Genomic DNA, 23,666 nt, shown 5'->3' with positions numbered 1-23,666 from the left:
ACACACCAATACCGGTTGTCAAGCGGTGATGGGGCACAAACACACACGCACGCACGCACACACACACACACACACACACACACACATATATATATCATATATACAACTGGCTTCTTTCAGTTTCCGTCAAACAAATCCACTCAAAAGGCTTTGGTCGGCCAGAGGCTATAGTAGAAAACACTTGCCCAAGGTGCCACGCGAAACCGTGTGATTGGGAGGCAAGCTTCTTACCACACAGCCACGCTCACTTTTTACCAACCAAAGTTAAAGAAAACTAAATACCAGAGTATGCGGTTATCTCAGGTGACTATTTTTCATAGATTTAAATGGAATATTGTTGTATTTCGGGACAGCCATTTTTTTTTTCTTTTGCCAAATAAACACACGCACTATATATTTGTTCCTCACTCGTTTATTACTGTTCTTATTCTAAATCATGTTCATTGCCTGCTTAGAGAATGGACTAAGCGGAGCACACGCGAGGACGCACACGCGAGGACGCACATGCGAGGACGCACACGCGAGGACGCACACGCGAGGACGGAAAGTGTCGTTGAAGAGATCACAGATTTCCGGACAATGGACATAAGTTATAATAAGAACAGTAATAAACGAATGAAGAACGAATATACAGTGCGTGTGTTTGTGGCTGTGTGGTAAGTAGCTTGCTTACGAACCACATGGTTCCGGGTTCAGTCTCAATGCGTGGCACATTGGGCAAGTGTCTTCTACTATAGCCTCGGGCCGACTAAAGCCCTGTGAGTGGATTTGGTAGATGGAAACTAAAAGAAACCCGTCGTATATATATATATATATATATATATATATATATATATATATATATATGTATGTATGTATGTATGTATGTATGTCTCTGTGTATATATGTTTGTGTGTTTGTGTTTGTCCCCCCAACATCGCTTGACAACCGATGCTGGTGTGTTTACGTCCCCGTAACGTAGCGGTTCGGCTAAAGAGACCGATAGAATAAGTCCTGGGGTCGATTTGCTCGACTAAAGGCGCTGTTCCAGCATGGCCACAGTCAAATGAGTGAAACAAGTAAAAGAGTAAAGACCGTCCCGAAATACAACAACGTCTGTTTCAACACAGCGTTTCACATTAGGAATCTTGCAGCACAAATTGCTAAACATAAATGGAATAACTTTACATTAAGAAATGGTACAATTTCCTTGTAATTCAGACCGTCCAATGGTCCCACGAGACAAAATGGGAGAAGCGTTATTAGGGAGGATGGTGAGAGATGCGTTGGAACCGTGACCCTGACTCATGACCTCGCACTGGCGGTGAGTAGGGTTATGGTCGGGGTGGGGGAGGAGGGGGGGGGGGGGGGGGAAGAACGCCTGAGTTCTCCACTGCGACAGGTGTGATCATAATCTTCAGTCTCAATTTGCAGCGCCTTGGGATAAATGTCTCTTCTATTATGGCCCTAAGCTGGCCAATTCCTTACAAGTGAATTTGATATATGAAAACTGTGTGGAAACCCGTCGGGAATATATGTGTGTTTTTGTGTGCGCGCGCGCGCGCGTGTGTATGTGCGTGTATGTGTGTGCGTATCTGCATCTGTAAGTGCGTGTGTTTGTGTGCGCATATACATGTGTATGTGTGTATTGTGCGTATTGTGTGTGTGTGTGTGTAGTGTTTTGTAAGGACTACTGTTAATCTTTTTTTTACTTGTCTCAGTCATTAGACTGAGGCCATGCTGGGGCACCGCCTTGAGGAACTTTCAAACGAATGGATCGTTCCCAGGAAATATTTTTTGTTTAAGTCTGGTACATATTCTATCCGTTTCTTTTGCCGAACCGTTAAGTTACGGAGATGTAAACACACCAACACCAGTTGTCAAGCGGTGGTGAAGGACAAATACGGTCTCAAAGACACACACACACACACACCCTGCACCCACAGTCGCTATTAGACTATTAATGACAACTGAATTTTGCCTCTTCTAGGACCAAACAAACAACCACCAGTGAATACTGAAGGCATTAACCACCGTGTCATAGCCGTGACTGTTCAACAACGGTACATCTTAAAATCCATCTAATGTAGTTAGGTGGGGGACTGGGAAAATTGTGGTGGGGTGCGGTACTGTAGACGCTAGGAACAAGGTTCCTATTAAAATGATTCACTCTTTTAAAACAATAATGTACTTATAGGAAAGTTGGTTATACATCATTAGATGTATACCTGACTTTCCTATATAAAATTAAGAATATAACGGAACGCTGAACTCCAGACTATCAACTTAAACAACATTTATTCAGGTGGTAAATATATACATCTTTAGCTCTTGTTTATTGTTACAGCTTCTGTGTGTGTGAGCATAGTTGTTAGGACGTTGGTATATAGATGTAAGCGAGCTGTCGAGTGTAAGTCCGAAAGATGGAGAGTGACAGCTAAACACGTCCATGCTCTATTGCTGGCCAGCAATAAAAAAGTTACTGGTTGATTCTTTTGTATTAAATGATCGTAAAAAAACATCAATTTCAAATTTTGGCACAAGGCGAGCAATTTTGGGGGAAGGGGCTAACTCGATTGCATCGACCCTAGTGTTAAACTGTACTTATTCTATCGAACTCGAAAGGATGAAAGGCAAAGTCGACCTCGGTGGAATTTGAACTCAGAACGTAAAGGCAGACGAAATACCACTGAGCGTTTTAACCGGACGTGCTAACGATTCTTTTCTACTCTAGGCACAAGGCCTGAAATTTTTAGGGAGGGATCCAGTCGATTAGATCGATTCCAGTACGGAACTGGTACTTAATTTATCGACCCCGAAAGGATGAAAAGCAAAGTCGACCTGGGCGGAATTTGAACTCAGAACGTGAAGACAGACGAAATACCGCTCAGCATTTCGCCCCGGCGTGCTAACGTCTCTGTCAGTTCGCTGCCTTTAATATTGATAAAATATTCGTTACTACTGTAGGCACAAGGTCTGAAATTTGGTGGGAGGGGACTAGTCGATTATTTCGACCCTAGTACTCAGCTGGTACTTGATTTATCGACCCCGAACGGATGAAAGGTAAATTCGACCTCAGCGGAATTTGAACTCAGAATGAAATAAAGCCAATAGATTCAAAGCTAACAGTTATTCTTTTATTCTTTTATTCTTTTATTCTTTTACTTGTTTCAGTCATTTGACTGTGGCCATGCTGGGGCACTGCCTTCAAGTATTTTAGTCAAATGAAGCGATCATAGTGCTTTTTATTTTTTAAGCCTGGTACTTATTCTATTGGTCCCTTTTGCTGAACCACTAAGTTATGGGGACATAAAAACACCGGTTGTCAAGTAGTGGTGGGCTATAGTAGAAGACACTTGGCCAAGGTGCCACACAGTGGGACTGAACCTGGAACCATGTCATTGGGAAGCAAGTTTCTTACCACACAGCCATTCTTGCACCTATGGAGATTAGTTTGGAGAAATATGTAAATTATATCATAGATTGATTAAGTTTATAAAATCTATAGCTTGTAGTATCCTATCAGCACAAGTCTTGGTAAGATGTTCTACTTATATAACAATAGGGAAATAATTTCAGAGTAAATGAGTTTTATTTAGATTTTAGGTTTTAAGGAGATTCACAAACAGTGATGAGATCAGAACTCAGTGTCTCACTTGACGGCATATTATTTCCAGACCCAGTTATTCTATACTGGATTTCTGGGAGAGGGGAGAATGGTTGATGTTCAGTTGTATTTGTTGCCGGTCATTCATTGCTGATATGTCTACCCGAGCTGAGCAGACCTACTATTAAAGTTACTCACATCATTTGTTCAAGGAGCATCAGATCATTCTGAGCCAAAGTGTAACTTCCTTCCCTGATGACACCATCTTGGTCAAGACTTTCCACAAAGGAGATGTCAAACATTGATAAAATATTGTGTATGACAGACATATGCATCCCATAGCAGCATAGAAAATTGACATTGGTGATGATAATGATGATTAACAAATTATAGCATCTGTTTAGTATTTCATCACTTAACATCCAATTTCCATGCTGGCACAGGTTGGAAGGTTTGACATGGAGCTGGCCAGACTCCAATTGTCTGCTGTGGCATGGGTTCTATGGCTGGAAGACCTTTCTTAATACCAACTACTTAATAGAATGTGCTGGGTACTTTTTATGTGCCACTGGCACAAGTGCATTTATGCAGCATTGCCACAGGTGCTTTTTATGTGGCACCGGCACCTGAAAGGACAAGCTTTTATGTGTGGAAGACAATGATTTTAATTAGCTTGATGTATTTTATCAAGGGCAACAAATTGCCACATCTCTCAGTCCATAGTCATTTCTTCAGTGAGGCCCAGCATCCTACGGGCCTTTCTCACCACTCCATCCCACATCTTCTTGTCTATCCTTTCCACAGGTACCATCAACAAGTAGAGCTCGGCACTTCTTTACGCAACTGTCCGCATCCATATGCATCACATGACCAGACCAGTGCAGTCTTCTCTCTTGCACACAACATCTGAAGCCTCTTATACCCAGCTTTCCTCTTAAATCATTTACACTCTGTCATGTGTGCACACTGACACTACCCATCTACCAGAGCATGCTAGTTTCATTTCTTTCAAGCATTTATATGAAGTATAAGGTTACATTGACACTTGGTCATTAACGTTCAGCATAATCTTTAAGTCCAGAAGGAATCAAATAATAATTAAAAATAAAATTATATACATCTTAACCATCAACAGAATCATTCCCAGAGTGTTACACATACAACAAATGTAAAACCAAAATATACATAAATTACACAGAAGTATATCAAATATTTGTTCAACCTTTTATATGATCAAATATTTTCTATGATTTCTGTATTTATTTCTTAACATAACAATTGTACAGTGATATTACCACTGACATCATTTCTCATCTATTTATACAAAATGTGAAATAAATCAACAATATTTCTTACTTCACAAAAATATGGAATCGTCAGTGTTTTAATGTTCATTTTTCCATGCATGCACAGATCAGACAAAATTCAGTGAGGCAAATTTTCTATGGGTGAAGCTTTTCCTGTTGCCAACCCTTACTTATTTACAAGCAAAAGTGATATTTTCTTTGTGACCAGACATGTCTTCATGGAAGAATGGTAATGAATGACTATGTTTGTATGACTGTGACACTGGTTTACAATTATCATGATACCAAGACAAGGAGGCACAAATACACAATATTTTATATGTATATTCTTTTATTTGTTTCAGTCGTTAGACTGTGGTCATGCTGGTAGAACAGACTTTTGGTATTGATATAGGCACAGGCATAACTGTTAGGTTAAGCTGACCACTTACTGACCACATGGGTTCAAATTTAGTCCCAGGTTTACCAAAGCCTTGTGAATTTGGCAGAAAGAAAATGGAAGCTGATTACATATACATATATAGATAAATAGGTGCAGGCATGGCTGTGTGGTAAGAAGCTTGCTTTCCAGCCACATGGTTCTGGGTTCAGTTCCACTGCATGGCATTTTAAGTGTCTTCTATTTTAGCCACAATCCGATGAGTGGATTTGGTAGACAGAAACTGTAAGAAGCCTGTCATATATATTTATATATGTATGTATCTTTCTGTCTGTGTTTTTCCCGCATCACTGCTTGACAACTGGTGTTGGTGTGTTTATGTCCCTATAACTTAGAGGTTTGGCAAAATAAGTACCAGACTTACACAAAAATATGTATTGGGGTCAATCCATTCGATTAAAATCCTCCAAGATAGTGCTCCACATGGCTGCAGTCTAATGACTGAAAACAAGTAAAAGAATATGTATATACAATGTATTTGCGTGTGTGTATGTGTGTCCAACCCTTGCCCACATAGAACCTAGATGTGAAATGATGATAAAATGTACATAAAGGTATGTGTATGCTTTTACAGATGCTGCAAGAATGATATTCTTGTCACTTCTCCTGTCAACACCTTTCCCGTTTGCTTTGTACCATTGTAAATGTATGAAATAAAGGATCCTTTACTTGAAAAACAGTTAATGGTTAGCAACAGGAAAAGCATCCAGCTGTAAAACAATAAAGTACTTTAATAATAAACTCATTCAACCTGTGAAAGCATAGAAAAAAAATGGACAAAATGAATGAATAATTACTCCTTTGTATGAATACATCCATGTGTTGTCTTTTATGTGAGAATGCTTTATCACAGGGGCCACTCATATGGGTTCTCTCCTGTAGGAATGTATTTGTGTGTTGTTAAGAGAGTGATAGTGTTTCTCTCCTATGAAGACGTTTGTGTTTAGTTAAGGAACCATTTCGTGAGAATGATTTACCGCAGATATCACACTGATATGGTTTCTCTCCTGTATGAATGAGTTTGTGGGCAGATAAGTGATGATTTAGAGAGAATGATTTCCCACAGATATCACACTGATATGGTTTATCTCCAGTGTGGCTGTGTTTGTGCGTAGTTAAGGTACCTTTCTGAGAGAAGGATTTACCACAGATATCACAGTGATATGGTTTCTCACCTGTATGAATACGTATATGTCTAGTTAAGTTATCACTTTTATAGAAAGATTTACCACAGATATCACAATCGTAGGGCTTCTCCTCTGAATGTATGAGTTTGTGACTAGTTAAATGATATATTTGGGAGAATGACCTATCACAGATATCACAGTGATATGGTTTCTCTCCTATATGAATGTGTTTGTGTGTAGTCAAGCTGCCTTTCTGAGAGAATGATTTACAACAGATATCACACTGATATGGTTTTGGCATCTCTCCTGTATGAGTGTATTTGTGTGTCGTTAAGTTAGTTTTCAGAGAGAATGATTTACCACAGATATCACATTGATATGGTTTTGGCCTCTGTCCTGTATGAATGTATTTATGCGTACTTAAGTTACTTTTCTGAGAGAATGATTTACCACAGATATCACAGTCATATGGTTTTGGTTTCTGGCCAATGTGAATGTGCTTGTGTGTGGTTAAATTACATTTCTGAGAAAATGACTTGTCACAAATATCACATTTATATGGCTTCTCTCCTGTATGAATGTGTTTGTGTTTAGTTAAGTGAGCATTTTGAGAGAAAGATTTACCACACATAACACAGAAATATGGTTTTTCTCCTGTGTGAATGTGTCTGTGAGTGCTTAAGCTACCTTTCCGAGAGAATGATTTATCACAGATATCACACTGATATGGCTTCTCTCCTGTATGAATGCGTATATGTCTATTTAAGTCATCATTTTGTGAGAAAGATTTACCACAGATATCACACTGATATGGCCTCTCTCCTGTATGAATACGTTTGTGAATAATTAGATTATATATTTGAGAGAAAGATTTACCACAGACATTACATTCATATGGTTTCTCCCCTGTATGAATACGTTGATGTTTAGTTAAGTTACTTTTCTGAGAAAATGATTTACCACAGATATCACAGTGACATGGTTTTTTATCTGTATGAATACGTTTGTGAATAACTAAATTATATACTTGAGAGAATGATTTACCACAGATATCACAGTTATATGGTTTTTCTCCTGTATGAATAAATTTGTGTTTACTTAAGTTACCTTTCTGTGAGAATGATTTCCCACAGATATCACACTGATATGGTTTCTCTCCTGTATGAGTATGTTTGTGAGAATTTAAGCAACCACTTTCTGAGAATGGCTTTTTACAGATATCAGAGTAGCATGATGTTGTTTGTATATCAGTTGGTATCTCTTCAGTAAAATCATTTCTTTTAGATGGTGTTTCACATTTAACATAATCCTCACACAATTCCGTTTCCATAGTTTTTCTTCTCACACTACAATACACAGTTGTTTTTACTTTGTCGTTATTCTCAACAAATATTTATTTTGCTATATTTCCATTATCTGTGAATTTAGTAATGAGCCTGCAAATTCCTTTATAATATGTTATGATGTGAGTATACACGTCTGGTGTAAAATGGTATTACATAAATAAATAGTTGGTTGTAGTTATCTAAAACTAACCTATTGCAGAAATATATTAACACAAAATGTACTCCATACTTCTTGAACATCGGTACGTTACTCAGTAATCACTGTTCAGCTACCGACTGTTTAACCAAAATGGTCAGGCTGACACTGGTCAACTACGCCTTGACAGTTCACTCAGTTCTTATTCATTGTAATCGGTTAGTCCACCTTCAGTCACATGGGGGGGTTCAGGATTCTCCCATAACATAATACCAGTTTAATTAGAATGGAAAACCACCTAGTCTTGCATAGTGAAGCATAGAAATCTTGTTAATAATTTCATAGGAAATATTTCACAGGTACTGTAACATAGATTTATATAAACATGGTTAATCCCTTCTGTATAACATCTTCCTTGTATTTTAGAAAACAATAAATATTGATGATGTATCCAAGGTAACCAAAACTATTCTTTAATTCCAACACCATCTGGTATTCTGAAAAAAAAGAAGAGTATAAGCTATAGAAGACACTCAACAGCAGAAATTTTACAACACTTCTAATAATAATAGACTATAGATATAAACCTTTGTCTAAACCAGCGATTCTCAACCATTTTTTTCCTATGGACCCTCATTGCCATTCTATGTTTAAAAACTAGCTTTTATAGGCACTGCTTCCAAAATCCCTATTTTGTTTTCACACATTAACTTAACATTAACATTAACATTAGAGAAAGGAATCCAGTTGTTTCTTGCAATAAATACATCTGGAGCAATTTAACCTCAATTTAACCCTTTAGCATGTAAACCAGCCATATCTGGCCAAAATATGTTTTATGCTCAAATGGGCCAGATCCATTCTCTCACACCTACCCTACAATGTCATTCTAAAAGTAAACAATCACATCACTGAAATATCAAAGCTTTAAATTTGACAGATTAATCTGAATGCTAAGGGGTTAATATTTTGCTTGCATGGACTCCCAATGGGTCATATGGACTCTGTATGAGAACCACTGGGCTAAACAAAGTTATTTTCAAATTTACCATCAGAATTACATCATACAACTTTATGTGATATCTATAGATATATTTTAATCTTATTTCGGCCAAAGATTAAGATTAATGTAATATAAAGCTGAAGCAAATTAACACCAAATATAGATATATTCTTTTATTCTTTCACTCGTTTCAGTCATTTGACTAAGGCCATGCTGGAGCACTGCCTTAAAGGGTTTTAGAGAAAGAAATTGACCCTAGGGATTATTCTTTGTAAGCCTAGTACTTATTCTATCAGACTCTTTTGCCAAACTGCTAGGTGACGGGGACAAACACACCAGTATCGGTTGTCAAGCGATAGCAGCGGGGACAAACACAGACACATGTAAATACATGGTGGCAGGGAACTGTATCAGATAACCAGAAAGGAAGCTAGGAAACAGATATACTCAGCCAGAGGGGAGGCAGAAACGAAGTTTGCCAATGTGATGTGAGGACCAGAGACAGTATGTGAGAGAAAGTCGTGATGTCACAGAAGAGAGAAATGTGTCCACGTGGATGATGGTGCACTTGCATTTGATGATTCTACAAAGAGACTTGAAGATGCCACTATGAAAGGCTGCTAAATTAAGAGAATGAATAGGAGAATGAGAATCTGCCAAATGTTGACCCAACTGAGGGACCAGCTATCTGAATCGATAACTCCAGTAAGGTGGTCTTCGGACCCCGCTTGCACTTCAGAAAATTCTTGCTGGTAGGGTCAAATTATGAATAGCCGTCGAAGGGAGACAGAGAAACGAAGTCTTTTTCGCCTCCATTTACTAGAGGCCACTTGCCAGAGAGGCTACAGGCCAATGGGTTTAGGGTCTGAAGAAACGCTGAAAAGCTAAGCACTAAGGATGTGAAACCCCAGTTTTACCCCACAGACCGGACATACATACATACCTATCTATTCATATAAACAGATACATATATACATACATACATACATACACACACACACACATATATATATATATATATATATATATATATATATATATATATATATATGCACAGTGTCTTCATTCAACTCCAAAGAAAAATAACTTTGAATTATGTAAATATAGACATGGCAGAAGTCAATTTATTGGATTGTCATTGATTACTTTAAATACATGCAAAAGAGAGGATGGAGGGTTTCTGTAAAAATATTTGCGACTGAATTAACAGAACTACTGCTAAGTGCATGCACACACATTGTAACCCTATGATCCAGTTTAGTAATCTTATTCCAGAGTTCCAACTATGTTTGAAATTCTTTCCTGGAAACCTGCAAAAGTTTTTCTGTTTTATAATTTGTTGCCCCTTGTTTCACAACAAAGTGCAAGACATTGATACTAGTTTATCTTTAACTAGTACATCATAAAACTCTGTTGTATGGGTTTCTTGATTTTTATCAATTTTAAACTCACAGATCATGCACTTGAGTGACGATAGACATTTTGCAACTTTATTCATTTCCAAACTTTACTTTAGCATTAATTCGGTTTTTGTAATTTTTGATTTATATTTACTTTGATTAAAAAAAAAATTATGTTTAAAATACTGAAAAGAGCTTCTGTTCATTTATGAAAATCTTTTAATGATCATCCTTTGTCTAAAAAATAAATTCTATGGCTTAGTGGTTATAGCGTTGGCCTTATGATTGTGAGTTCGATTCCTGGACTGGACTCTGTGTTGTGCTCTTGAGCAAGACACTTTATTTCACGTTGCTCCAGTTCACTCAGCTGTAGAAATGAGTTGCAACGTGATTGGTGCCAAGCTGTTTCAGCCTTTGCTTTTCCCTTGGACAACATCAGTGGTGTAGAAAGGGGAAGCTGGTATGCATGGGTGACCACTAGTCTTCCATAAACAACCTTGCCTGGACTTGTGTCTAGGAGGGGAACTTTCTAGGTGTAATCCCACGGTTATTTGTCACCAAAGGGTGTCCTTCTTCAATGTGAAATAAGTAAATGTGATCAGTGTTTAGGAGTTCACTGTAGTACATTGAGCCACATTGGATATTAAAGACCATTTGCAATCATGAAGGCACAAAGCAAATGTTTTGTTGCTAGTTTGTTGTGATTAAATACTCACCACCACCACCACAAAAAATCAGAAAAGGGGTAGATATAAACTCCATACATTGTATCTAATCTAAGTTATGGACACACAAGAGATGTAATAGAATTATAGACAGACTAGCAGAGAACAAGCCTCATATGTGATAGATGTATTGAAGCAGTACATTCTATGAACACGCCAGAAACAGACTTCCTTGAATGCCTAGATGGCCCACCAGAAGTAATTGATAGCTTTTGCTACCTAGATGAAATCAACAAAGTAGGTGGTTGCTTTGAAAGTGACATGAGTAAGAATGGGTTGGTGAAAGTTCAGGGAGCTACTACCACTACTGGCAACAAAAGATTTTATTTCTCCCAGAGGGTGAATGCAATGCTATGTAGTAGTGAAAGATGGGCCTTGAATACAGAGAAACTGAGAAGACAGGAAAGAAATGAGGAATGAGGCAATCGTACTCCATTGGATGCATAATGTAAAGTTTGCATGAACAGCATTGTATAAATGTGCTGAGAGAAAAACAGAGCAGAAGAGGAATCAGATGTTGCTTGCAAGAAAGAAGACTGTGCTGGTATGGACAAGTGATGCATATGGATAAGGACAGTTGTATAAAGAAGTGGAAATCATTAAATGTGACTGGAGCTTGTGAATGAGGGAGATCCAAGAAAACTTGGGGTGAAGTAGTGAAGACTGACCCCAGGAGCCTAAGCTTCACAGAGGAGATGACAAAGGATTAGGATATCTGGCAGTATGCAGCTCACAAGAAGACCTGCCCATTACAGTGAAACTGACTTCTAGAAGTGAATGTCTATATACTATATGTGTGTATGTAAAAATATGCACCTCATCCATCTCCTCCTCTCAGTCCTGTCCCCACCATCCCTTCCCTGACATCACCTTATTTCTTGCTGTCTGGAAGCATTTCTCTTGTTAATCATTTTTCATCCATTAACATTATTCTCTACATTCATGTTACACTGATCATCTCTCCTCCCTACTAGACCACCACACCGGATTTTCTCCTTCCCTTGCAGCAGCCTACCCAGTGAAAAGTGCTTTTGCTTATAAAAGATATTTTACATTAATTCCAATTTCAAAAATATAGTACCCCTGCTGGGGGTGCTATAAATGCGGTGTTTTTACTGCATTTTTGATTTGAGGCAAAATATATTTTTTAACAAAAGTTCACAACCTTACAAAAACGATATCAGCTAAGCAAATGGCCTTCCCTAAATGCATTCAAAGCAATATAGCATAATATGATCACTATAATGTGTGTAAATAAGAGTATTATGTGAATGAAGGCTACACTAATTATACAGAAGTGAAAACACATAACATTAGAATAAGATATTCCCTCGTGCTAACCCTACTTCTAGGATATTACTACGAAATGGATCAGTAATAGCTACAAAGAGCTAAATGGTGATGAGATGTCCAGGGGCCATCTGGACAAGGTGAATAGAACTGAGAGGGAACAGAGGAATTAGGTAAGTGAAAACAGATAACAGAATAAGATATTCCCTCATCCTGACCCCACTTCTAGGAAATTATTACGAAACTGAAATATTGGATGATATTTTTGAAACCCCAGCATCGAATGTTACATGATATAAAGTAATTTATAAATTTTGGTGGAACCCCGGTAACTGAAATATATATTTTTTTTATGTTGCTGGTCAGATGTCGATATTAATTCAATAGTTCTATACATGGTTTGAGATGAAAGATTTAAAATATTTAAACAATAACAAGACAAATCACCAAGTTTATTCTAATAATATTCATTAATGTAATATTGATTTACTTCTGTCTATATTTTTATGTCTACTGATTAAAGCAATTTGGAATAAGTTCGTTAATTTTGCTTGATGCTGAAGTCTTGTTTAATCGTTGATTCCAAACTGTAGCGGAGAATAGAATTAACACTAACGCCTTTCTTCAAGCGCTAAAAAAGCTTTCATTTTAGTTGTCGGTGGGTGGTGGGCAAAATACCGATCTTCACTAAACAAAAAAAAAAGAAATCGGTATCTTGAACTCTACAGTGTCAACGAAAGTCTATAGTATTAATACATAATACTTTCATCATTGTATACTTACAGAAATGTTTTATAAAGGATATTGTTACAAAATTGCGTAGTAGTCGTGAAAGATAATTCAAGAGATAATACTATAACTGTTATGGTTTCATAAAGGTTGTTGTCATAAATATGTGCAGCAGAAGTGAATCCAGAAGACACAAAACAATGACATCAAGATGACAAAGAACTACAACAGCGCATGCGTGAAGGATATACTAAGAATAACAACTCTCATTACATCCCTTTTTCTTTCAATATATTGTCGATTGTAATATAATGTATTTTGTTCGGTGGCTAACAACAGTCTCTCTTAATATCAAATATAATATAATGAAAATAATATCGTAATGTTGTCAGAGTAACTGTTAGATAGACATCTTATATTAATAGTTAGCTATTATGGGCTGAATTAGAAATAGGAAGTGACGTCACGTACACGAGACAGAGCCTGCGCATGAAGCAGAGAAGGCAAAAAACAAAAAGATTTTGGCGGTTGACGCGTTTGGTCTGAGTCTTGTCTCTGGTAACTCCTGGACCTTTGCCTGTTCTAGATATGAGTAGTTGGTGCTATTCTTTCTCTTCTTTGTGAGCAACTTGAAGCACGAAGTCATTATCGGAGGTAAGGTCAGATTATCCTTTGTTGTTCACCTATTTCTGCCTCCAGCTATTTCGCTCAATAACAAAACATGTCTTGGAAGGTAAGAATCAGTAGCGAAAATAATAAGGCTTCTCCGATGGCGACGGGTATGTGGTTAAAGAAAGTGAGACTGATAGCGAAACTGTTGCGAGTGCTAGATTTAGTGCGTTTTGTGGTGTTGCGTCTAGAAAGGAATGTATTAGCTTTGTATTAAGAAATAAGTGGAGCAAGATGGAGGGAAAAGAGAAACCAGTTTGAAAGAGGCTTTCACGGACGGCTTGTTTGTGTCTTACAGTAAACCACGAGTTATATATACATTCTGATTGTAGTAAAATATAAACTAAATAGTTCAACGTGTTTCTTATACATTCCAGTGAGAATGTGAAATATGAGCAATGACCTCAAGGTCAAAGTTTGAAGTGCATGAGGGTCAAAGAAAATCTTAACACAACTTCCAACAACAATTATTCACATATAATTGTCACTTGTTTTTCATATAACATATAATTACGACACAGTATTTTGTTGAAGTAGTTTACAACGTGTTTAAAATGAGAACATGTTGAACAATGGAATGATTTTTTGAATGTAAACAAAACAACGAGTCCAGTAAGTAGAGCCATCTGTCGGATAATGGAGGAAATAAATCATATAAAGTCCACAGCTTAACTTGATTGCATGTCATTATCGGGTTCTGACTCGCTGTTTATGTCTGAAAACGGTGTCCTTGTACTTCTTTGTCTTCGCATTGGCTGAAAGGCATCTTAACCAAGCTTGGGACGAATCGGGTTTCCAAAACCTGTTGGCGACACTATTGTTCTGTTGTCAGAGAAATTTATTAATGTTTGAATAAATTATATTTGTAATATTAGACAGAGGCACCGGTTCATGTCCATTGCTACATTCTTACAGTAAAATGTTAAACCAAGTAAAACTATTGTCATATGCATATCATAAAGGGAAACTTCTCGACTCACGCACACACACATACACATAAAAAAAAAAGACATTAATAGACCTCTTCGTTATGTGATTATCGGGTTAAGAAGTCTCATAACTTTGTCATGCAAAACGCTTGTGACACTAAAATTTTAAAAAAGTAATGACACTCCAGTTAGGAATGTTATCCAACCATAGGAAGAATACCGAAACTTAGAGACATTATATCTAGGTGTGGGTCTTTGGCCCACTTTTAGGTTCAGTCCCACTGTGTGGCACCTTGGGCAAATGTTTTCAGGTGGACCAAAGCATTGTGTATGTACATGTCTATGTGTGTGTGTGTCTCTGTTTGTCCCCCTCATCACTGCTTGACAACCAGTGTTGGTGCGTTTACATCCCTGTAACTTAACAGTTCAGGAAAAGAGGCTGATAGAATAAGTACTAGGTTTAAAAAGAATATGCCCTGGGGTCGATTTGTTTGACTAAAGCCCTTGAAGAGGGTGCTCCAGTATGGCCACAGTCAAATGACTGAAACAAGTAAAAGAATAAAGACGTGTAGATATATATGTAAGAACGACTGTGCGAACCCAAAAGGAGAAATGGTGACGAATGGTAAAACAGGGCTCCTTTTATTAAACACGTCACACGGTCGAACACAAAAATATATCAAATGATATGTAAATATGTTATACTTCGATAACGTAGTGAATTCGTAAATGCCAGTAAGATACAAGATAGAACACAACCGATGGAGATGAATAACAGTAGAATTTATTGTTGCATTAAAATGTATGTCTGTGTGTGTGTGAATGCGACATTATAAAAGACAGGCCGTTGTGTAAAGAAAAGAGTGTGTGTAAGTGATGCATGTATGTGTATGCGTGAGATACAGCAGATATAAAAAAAGTCAGTAACACATACGAATTTGCCAGTTCTTAGAGTACACAATAGGAACAGTCTGTATGTAAGAAGTTGAAGCGTGTGGGGCAGATCGATCACTCGTTGTGATGTTAGGACTTCCATGCCAAGCCGGGTTCTTGTATACAGTTGTTCGTCGCAGGCTAGGTTCTTGTCTGTTGTCTATCGTGGCGAAGGTGAATCGCACAAACAGAGTTAGAAGTTAGCTGGTGTACGTATAAGTCATGTTGGCGATGCTGGTGGCGAATCTTGTAGTTCGTAGTTGAAGTGGTGTTGATGATGGTGGTAGTCGTAGTGTTGTGTTGACTGGCGGCGATGTTGGTAGTAGTCGTAGAGTCGTGTTGCTTCTGGTAGTCGTACGAAGCTGTGCTTGTTGTCGCTAGCTGCTGCTGCTGTGTGTGGTACACGGAACAGGTCTCTAAGAGATCTGAACCGAGACGATTAGGCGGGTATAATTTAGGCTATTTATAACAAATTAGGGGCTCCAGGAAAGCATTAGAAAAACACTATCACGTGACCTTATTACGGGCTGTGATTGGTCAGTTTGCGTTCTGGCGGGAACGGTACAAAGCAGTTGCCGCTTCAAATAATAATCAGTCACGTGATGACAAGGAAAGAGATGTTTTCTACTACGCCCGAACTTGATTATATTTATAACAGCGAGAGAAGATGGCTTCTTTGTATACAATGGCGATCGAGGTGTTAGTTTCACTACATATATATATATATATAACAATTAGAATGAGTGTTCAACACTGCATTGATGGATAAAAATTCTTTATATATATATATATATATACACACACACCAATCCCTCGACTACTGCAGGTGTTACATTTCAAAACCCCTCATGATAGGTGAAAATCCACGAAGTAGTAACTGTACTGTATATATTTTTAAAATTATTTTTATAATTTGTATATATTTATTTTAGCATAAATGCAAAACAACACCCTTGAAGAATCAACGTAAGCTTAAATAATAAACCGTGATATGACGAGGGATTACTGTAGACATATTAAAGGAAAACGAAACCAAAGCGGGATGAGCATCTCAGGTCATTTATGATATTTAATTAGAGTAAGATGAATCAAAAGAAATACAAGTAATTAATGTCTTACAGCTGTTTCTGGGATATCCCAAGTAATGGGTCAACACCCCCATATACTGGGTACTCTGTCATCGGGGACTAGGTGTGTATGCAGGAAAGTTCCAGACAGAGAATTCACAGCAGATAGAAGAATAAAGTTCACAGTTCATCTTGTTCCAGAGGGTATGAAAGTTTGTCCATATTTCCGTGAAGGTATCGCCCCTTAAATATAATCTCAGGTAAATCCAGGCAATATTATGAGTGAGGTATTGAAATTGAAGGAAGTAGTTAGCTTGTAAGAAAAATGATCCACATCTCACATTATATTCCCTTGTGGATCATTTTTCTTACAAGCTAACTACTTGATCTATTTCCTTCAACTTGAATGCCTCACTCAAAATATTGACTGGATTTACCTGAGGTTATACCTTCATGGAAATATGGACAAACTTTCATACCCTCTGAAACAAGATGAACTGTGAACTTCATTTTTCTATCTGCTGTGAATTCTCTGCCTGGAACTTTCCTGCATACACACTTTGTCTATGAATTACGGAATACCCAGTGTATGGAGTATTGAGCCATTACCTGGGATATCCCTGAAACAGCTGTACGACATTAATTACTTTTACTTTTTTTAATTTACCTTACTCTAATTAAATATTTTAAATGACCTGAGATACTCATCCTACCTTGGTATTGTTTTCCTTTAATATATACCTGCTAACTTGGAAGCCTACTACAAATCCCTACCTCCAGCCTCAGCTGTGAGCTTGGAACCTAACGGATGACCAATTATAGCACTTACACAGTGTACCTATTGGTTTAGATCATCAATGAACTAGACCCCTGTTTGTCAAAAATGTCATCAACAGTAGATATACATCACCATCACTCCAATACTGGTTCCCAGCCATGTGATTTTTCATGTTGGGAAACAGATGATAGTCAGACAGATCCAAATCAGAATAGGGAGGGTGATCAACCAGTTCAAAGCCACAACCACTTACAGCAGCCATTGAAAGCAAGGACTTGCATGCTGGAGCACTGTCCTCATGAGACAAGACCCCTTTCAGCAGTTTTCCTGGCTGTTTGGTCTTGATAGCCTTTTGTAACTGCCTCAGAAAATTGGCATAGTACTCTCAATTGATGGTGTGTCCCGTTTGAAGATAGTCAATAAACACAGTGCCTTTTGCATCCTAAAAAACTGAGGCCATCACATTCCCTGCAAATGAAATGACTTTGATCTTCTTTGGAGCAGGTGAGGAGACCGTCTCTTTGTATGTAGCTCAAAGTGATGAAGCAAAATTCATCCTAGGTTAGGAAACCAGCTGGATCTGCCTGAAACAATGTTTGATTTTCCCCGATCTGGCCTTTTGCACCTACCCTACAATGTTATTCAAAAAATAAACAGACCCATCATCATAATCTTGAAGCTTTGAGATAATGCGTGATTAATTCAAAAACTATGTGAATAAATAAGCTTTACATTCATCATCATTGTTTAACGTCTGGTCTTCATGCTGGCATGGGTTGGACGGTTTGACAGGGAGCTGTCCAGACTCCAATTCTCTGTTGTGGCATGGTTTCTATGGCAGGATGCCCTCCCTAATGCCAACCACTTTACAGAGTGTTCTCGGTGTTTTTTTATGTGCCACAGGTATGGATGCACTATGCAACATTGACACAAGTGCTTTTTTAAGTGGCACCAATACCTGAAAAGACAAGCTTGTATGTGTGGAAGACAGATTTTATTTAGCTTGACGTGTCTTATCAAGTTCAGCAACTTACATCTCCCAGTCCCATGTCATTTCTTCAATAAGGCCCAACATACAAAGATCCTTTCTCACCATTTCTTCTCGCGTCTTCCTGGACAGAGTAACTTGAATACCAATGGGTTAATGACAAATTATAAAGTAAATTGTTCAGATAAAAGTTTATATCTATAGTTTATTGTTATAGAAATGTAAAATTTCTGCTATAGTATATTAATATCTATTTGCTATTGTATATTATATTTTTTTGTTATTTCAGAATATCTTGGATTACATTGAAGCATCTCCAGATACTAAGATTACAGTTTGAAATAACCAGAACAAATAAAAACAGAAATTAGAAAACCATCCAAATATTGTGGTAAGAAAAGAAAAATCATGATGAATGAAATGTGTGGGAACACTGCAGAATGGAATATCCAGTCTCAAAGGATTGATTTTACAGATGTGCGTCCAAAAGATACAGGAAAAACATACCACTGTGATATCTGTAAAAAGTCATTCTCTCGTAGGGGGAACCTCACAACTCACAGACGGATTCACACAGGAGAGAAACCATATGATTGTGACGTCTGTGGTAAATCATTCTCGAAAAGTAATAATTTATCTAGTCACAAACGAATTCACACAGGGGAGAAGCCATATCAATGCGATATCTGTTATAAATCATTTTCTAAGGGAAGTAATTTAACTGAACACAAACATATTCATACAGGAGAGAGACCATATCACTGTGCTATCTGTGGTAAATCATTCTCAAAAGTTGGTGACTTGGCTACACACACCCGCATTCATACTGGAGTGAAGCCATATCAGTGTGACGACTGTGGCAAATCGTTCTCCAAAAGTGATAACTTGACTAATCACAAACGAATTCATACAGGAGAGAAACCATATCCATGTGATATCTGTGGGAAATCATTCTCAAAAGTAAGCAACTTAACTGAACACAGACATATTCATACAGGAGAGAAACCATATCACTGTGATATTTGTGATAAATCATTTTCTAAAAGTAGTAATTTAACTAGTCACAAACGTATTCACACAGGTGAGAAGCCATATCATTGTGATATCTGTGGTAAATCATTTTCCAAGGGATGTAACCTAACGAAACATAAACGTATTCATAAAGGAAGGAAACTATACCACTTTGATATGTGCTGAATCATTCTCTCAAAAATTACAATTAAACAGGTATCTAATCATACTGAAGAATTGCTGTATCAACATCAAAAATCATTTAATGAAAAATATCATCCATCATAACATCATCATCATCATCATCATCGTTTAACGTCTGCTTTCCCTGCTAGCATGGGTTGGACGATTTGACTGAGGACTGGTGGACCAGGTGGCTACACAAGGCTCCAATCTGATTTGGCAGAGTTTCTACAGCTGGATGCCCTTCCTAACGCCATCCACTCCTGAAGGCCAGTGAGGTGGTACTGGCAACAGCCACGCTCAAAATGGTGTATTTTACATGCCACTGGCACTGGCAACGGTCTCGCTTGAATGACTTTTCACAGGCCACTGGCACAAGTGCTAGGAAGGCGACGTTGGTAACAATCATGCTCAAATGGTGCTATTTACATGCCATCGGCACGGAAGCCAGACAGCTGGTGCTCTTAGTGCTGCACTGGTACAGGTGCTTTCACTTGCCCCAACTGGTCTTTGCAAGCCGAATTTAGTGTTCAATGACGGTGCCAGTCTACAAATTTAGTTCGATTTCAATTTGACTTGCCTCAACAGGTCTTTGCAATGAAGGAATGTTATGCGTAAGTGGGCTGGCTACATCCCTGGCAGAGGCCTTGGATTTTGGTCATACTTGGCTTGCCGGGTCTTCTCACGCACAGCATATTTCCAAAGGTCTCGGTCATTAGTCATTGCCTCGGTGAGGCCTAATGTTCGATGGTCGTGCTTCACCACCTCATCCCAGGTCTTCCTGAGTCTACCTCTTCTACAGGTTCCCTCAACCGCTAGGCTGTGTCACTTTTTCACACAGCTATCCTCGTCCATACCAGCGCAATCGTCTCTCTTGCACACCACAACTGATGCCTCTTAGGTTCAACTTTGCTCTCAAGATACTTACTCTCTGTTGAGTATGCACACTGACATTACACATCCATCGGAGCATACTGGCTTCATTTTTGCGAGTTTACGCATGTCCTCAGCGGTCACGGCCCATGTTTCACTGCCATGTAGCATGGCTGTTTGTACACATGCGTCATACAGTGTGCCTTTTACTCTGAGTGAGAGGCCTTTTGTCGCCAGCAGAGGTAAGCTCTCTGAACTTTGCCCAGGCTATTCTTATTCTAGCAGCTACACTTTCAGCGCACCCTCCCCCACTACTAACTTGGTCACCTAGATAGCGGAAGCTATCAACTACATCTAGTTTTTCTCCTTGGAATGTGGCAGAAGTTGTTTTCTGCACATTTACAGTGTTTATAGCTCCTGAACATCTGCTACATACAAAAACTAACTTCCTAGTTAACCTGCCTTTGATATTGCTGCACCTCTTATGTGTCCATAGCTTGCACTGGATACATGTTATAGAGTTTCTACCTACACCTTTTCTACAGATCGAGCAGAGCCATCTGCCTGAAGGGGTTTGTGTTTTGTCTACCTTCCTACTTATTAGGACTTGGTTTTTGCTAGGTTGACTCTAAGGCCCTTCGATTCTAGTCCCTGCTTCCACACCTGAAACTTCTCCTCTAGTTCTGAAACTTCTCCTCTAGTGACTCAGCAATTAGTGCAAGGTCATCAGCAGAGACGAGCTCCCAGGGGCATCCTGTCTTGAATTCCTCTGTTATCGCCGGGAGGACTATGATAAATAGGAGGGGCCTGAGGACAACCTTGGTGGACCCCTACCTCTACCCGGAATTCTTCACTGTACTCATTGCTAACCCTCACCTTACTGACAGCATCTCTGTACATGGCTCGTACAGCTCTCACTAACCATTCTTCTATCCCTAGTTTCTTTATTGGCCACCAGATAATGAATCGGGGGACCCTATCAAAGGCTTTCTCCATGTCAACAAAAGCCAGGTACAGAGGTTTATCATTGGCTAGGTGTTTCTGCAGCTGTCTTACCAGAAATATAGCATCAGTGGTGCTTTTCCCTGGCACGAACCCAAACTGCATCTCATCTAAACTGACAGTGCCAGATATTTTGAGCATCTCTGCAGTGATTCCTGATGGGCCGGGGGCTTTCCCTGTCTTCATAGTCTTAATTGCTTTATCTACCATGGTACTGTCAATTCGGATAGCTGGTCCCTCTGTTGGCTCGACATTCGGCAGACTCTCATTCTCCCATTCATTCTCTTTATTGAGCAATCTTTCGTAGTGGCATCTCCAAACCTCTTTCTTTGCAGCCTCGTTTAGTGCAAGTGTACCATCATCCATGCGAACACATTTCTCTCTCACACACTGTCTTGCAACATGAAATACTTCAAAAAGATAAAACCATGTGTGATAACACTATTTTATAACTATCTGTAATGTATGTTACTGACATGACTTACTATTGTATTATTTTTTTAATAAAGAGCAATCTTTCAGGATATTCACTTATATTCCATTCAATATAATTTTAGAATAAAGGAATAAAAAAAACACCATTGATTTATTTGACATTCTGCAGGGTTTTGCCAGAATTGTTAGGGTTCTGGACAAAATGCTTAGCATTTCATGTCCTCATGTTCTGAGTTCAAATTCCACCAAGGTCGACTTTGCATTTCATCCTTTTGGGGTCAATGAAATAAATACCAGTTGAGCACTTGTGTCAGTTGGTGTAATTGACTAGCTCCCTACCTGCAAAATTTCAGGCCTTTTGCTTATATTAGAAAGAAATGAGTAGTGTATTTTCATATATTGGTGATTATGTATGTGTGTGTGTATGTATGTATATATAAAAATACACTTTTTATTAAAGGTGTTTATGTGTATATATATATATATATATATAATTATGTGTATTTCTTCTATCTTAATGAATAAAAATTCTTCTGATAGAATAAATGGGTTAATAGAAACCAATGATGATTCCCATGCTTTCCCTGATGAGAAGGTTACAATTTTAATATCAAAGATCCCTATGGATCACACAGGTTGTAATCCTTTGAAACATATGTAGGAATAAAGTATGCAATTATAACATGCGTTTTCTCCAATCCTTAAATTCTTATATATATATATATATATATATATATATATAGACACACTTGCTTACATACCTGGAATTTCTTCTCCAATTATACTCCAGATTCTGCAATAAGAGCAAGGCCATCAGCACATAGCAGTTCCCATGGGCACCCAGTTTTGAATCTTTCTGTTATGGCCTGAGGACTATGATAAATAAGAATGGGCTGAGAATTGAGCCCTACATGTACGCTAAATTCATCATTGTATTCATAGCCGACTCTTACCCTACTGACAGCACTGCTGTATGTGGCTTGTACAGCTCTAACAAGCCACTCTTCTACTCCTAACTTCCTTAGAGACCACCAGATGACAGAGTGAGGGACTCAGTCAAAAGCTTTCTCTACGTCAACAAAAGCCAAATACAGTGGCTTACTTTTGATCAAATACTTTTTCTGCATCTGTCACACTAGGAAGATGGTACCTAGGTACAAAAGCAAACTGCATCTCTTCCAGTTTAATTCTATTCCTAATCAATTGAGCTATAACTCTCTCAGTAGCTTTCATGACCGTGTCAAGCAATTTGATACCTCTATAGTTGTTTGTATCCTAGACATCACCTTTACCCTTATAGCAGCTAACTATAATACTACTACACCAGTTATTGGTGATAACACTTTCCTCTAGGCTGTATCCCACACTGCCAGTTATTTTAATCATCTCGGCAGTGATTCCTGATGGTCCAGGGGCTTTCTCTGTCTTCATATCCTTAATTGCCATATCTATTATACTACTGCCAACTCTGATGGCTGGTCCCTCAGTGGTTCAATATTTGAAAGACTTTCCTTCTCCCATTCATTTTCCACATTTAATAACCTTTCATAATGGCATCTCCACACATCTTTCTTCTCTGAGTCACTAAGTGCAAGCATGCCATTATCCATTCTCACACATTTCTCACCCACCACATCTCTGTTCTCTCTAATACACTGCTTTGCAATCCTGTACAATCCTATCTCTATTTTAGATGGTTTAATTTATCTA

The 23,666-nt window shown here is 38.3% G+C and overlaps 2 protein-coding genes across 2 annotated transcripts; one reads left to right on the top strand and one right to left on the bottom strand.

Annotated features, from left to right (window-relative positions):
- Positions 1-4,768: 4,768 nt before the first annotated feature.
- Positions 4,769-13,557, bottom strand: LOC106872547 (uncharacterized). Its single transcript, XM_014919575.3, has 2 exons — positions 13,143-13,557; positions 4,769-8,438 (listed from the first exon to the last, which is right to left on the bottom strand). The coding sequence occupies exon 2, from the start codon at positions 7,787-7,789 to the stop codon at positions 6,233-6,235; it is 1,557 nt and encodes a 518-aa protein (XP_014775061.3). The 5' UTR covers positions 7,790-8,438; positions 13,143-13,557; the 3' UTR covers positions 4,769-6,232.
- Positions 13,542-22,045, top strand: LOC106872553 (uncharacterized). The gene is made up of 2 exons (XM_014919580.3): positions 13,542-13,742; positions 18,742-22,045. The coding sequence occupies exon 2, from the start codon at positions 18,861-18,863 to the stop codon at positions 19,647-19,649; it is 789 nt and encodes a 262-aa protein (XP_014775066.1). The 5' UTR covers positions 13,542-13,742; positions 18,742-18,860; the 3' UTR covers positions 19,650-22,045.
- Positions 22,046-23,666: the final 1,621 nt, after the last annotated feature.

Source organism: Octopus bimaculoides, chromosome 28 (assembly GCF_046866305.1).
Source record: "Octopus bimaculoides isolate indiv1 chromosome 28, ASM4686630v1, whole genome shotgun sequence".
NCBI lineage: Eukaryota > Metazoa > Mollusca > Cephalopoda > Octopoda > Octopodidae > Octopus > Octopus bimaculoides.
This window is presented reverse-complemented; position numbering and strand designations above follow the sequence as displayed.

Excerpts from the sequence above, each read along its gene's own strand:
- LOC106872547 (XM_014919575.3), bottom strand. The coding sequence starts at position 7,789 with ATGGAAACGGAATTGTGTGAGGATTATGTTAAATGTGAAACACCATCT.
- LOC106872553 (XM_014919580.3), top strand. The coding sequence starts at position 18,861 with ATGATGAATGAAATGTGTGGGAACACTGCAGAATGGAATATCCAGTCT.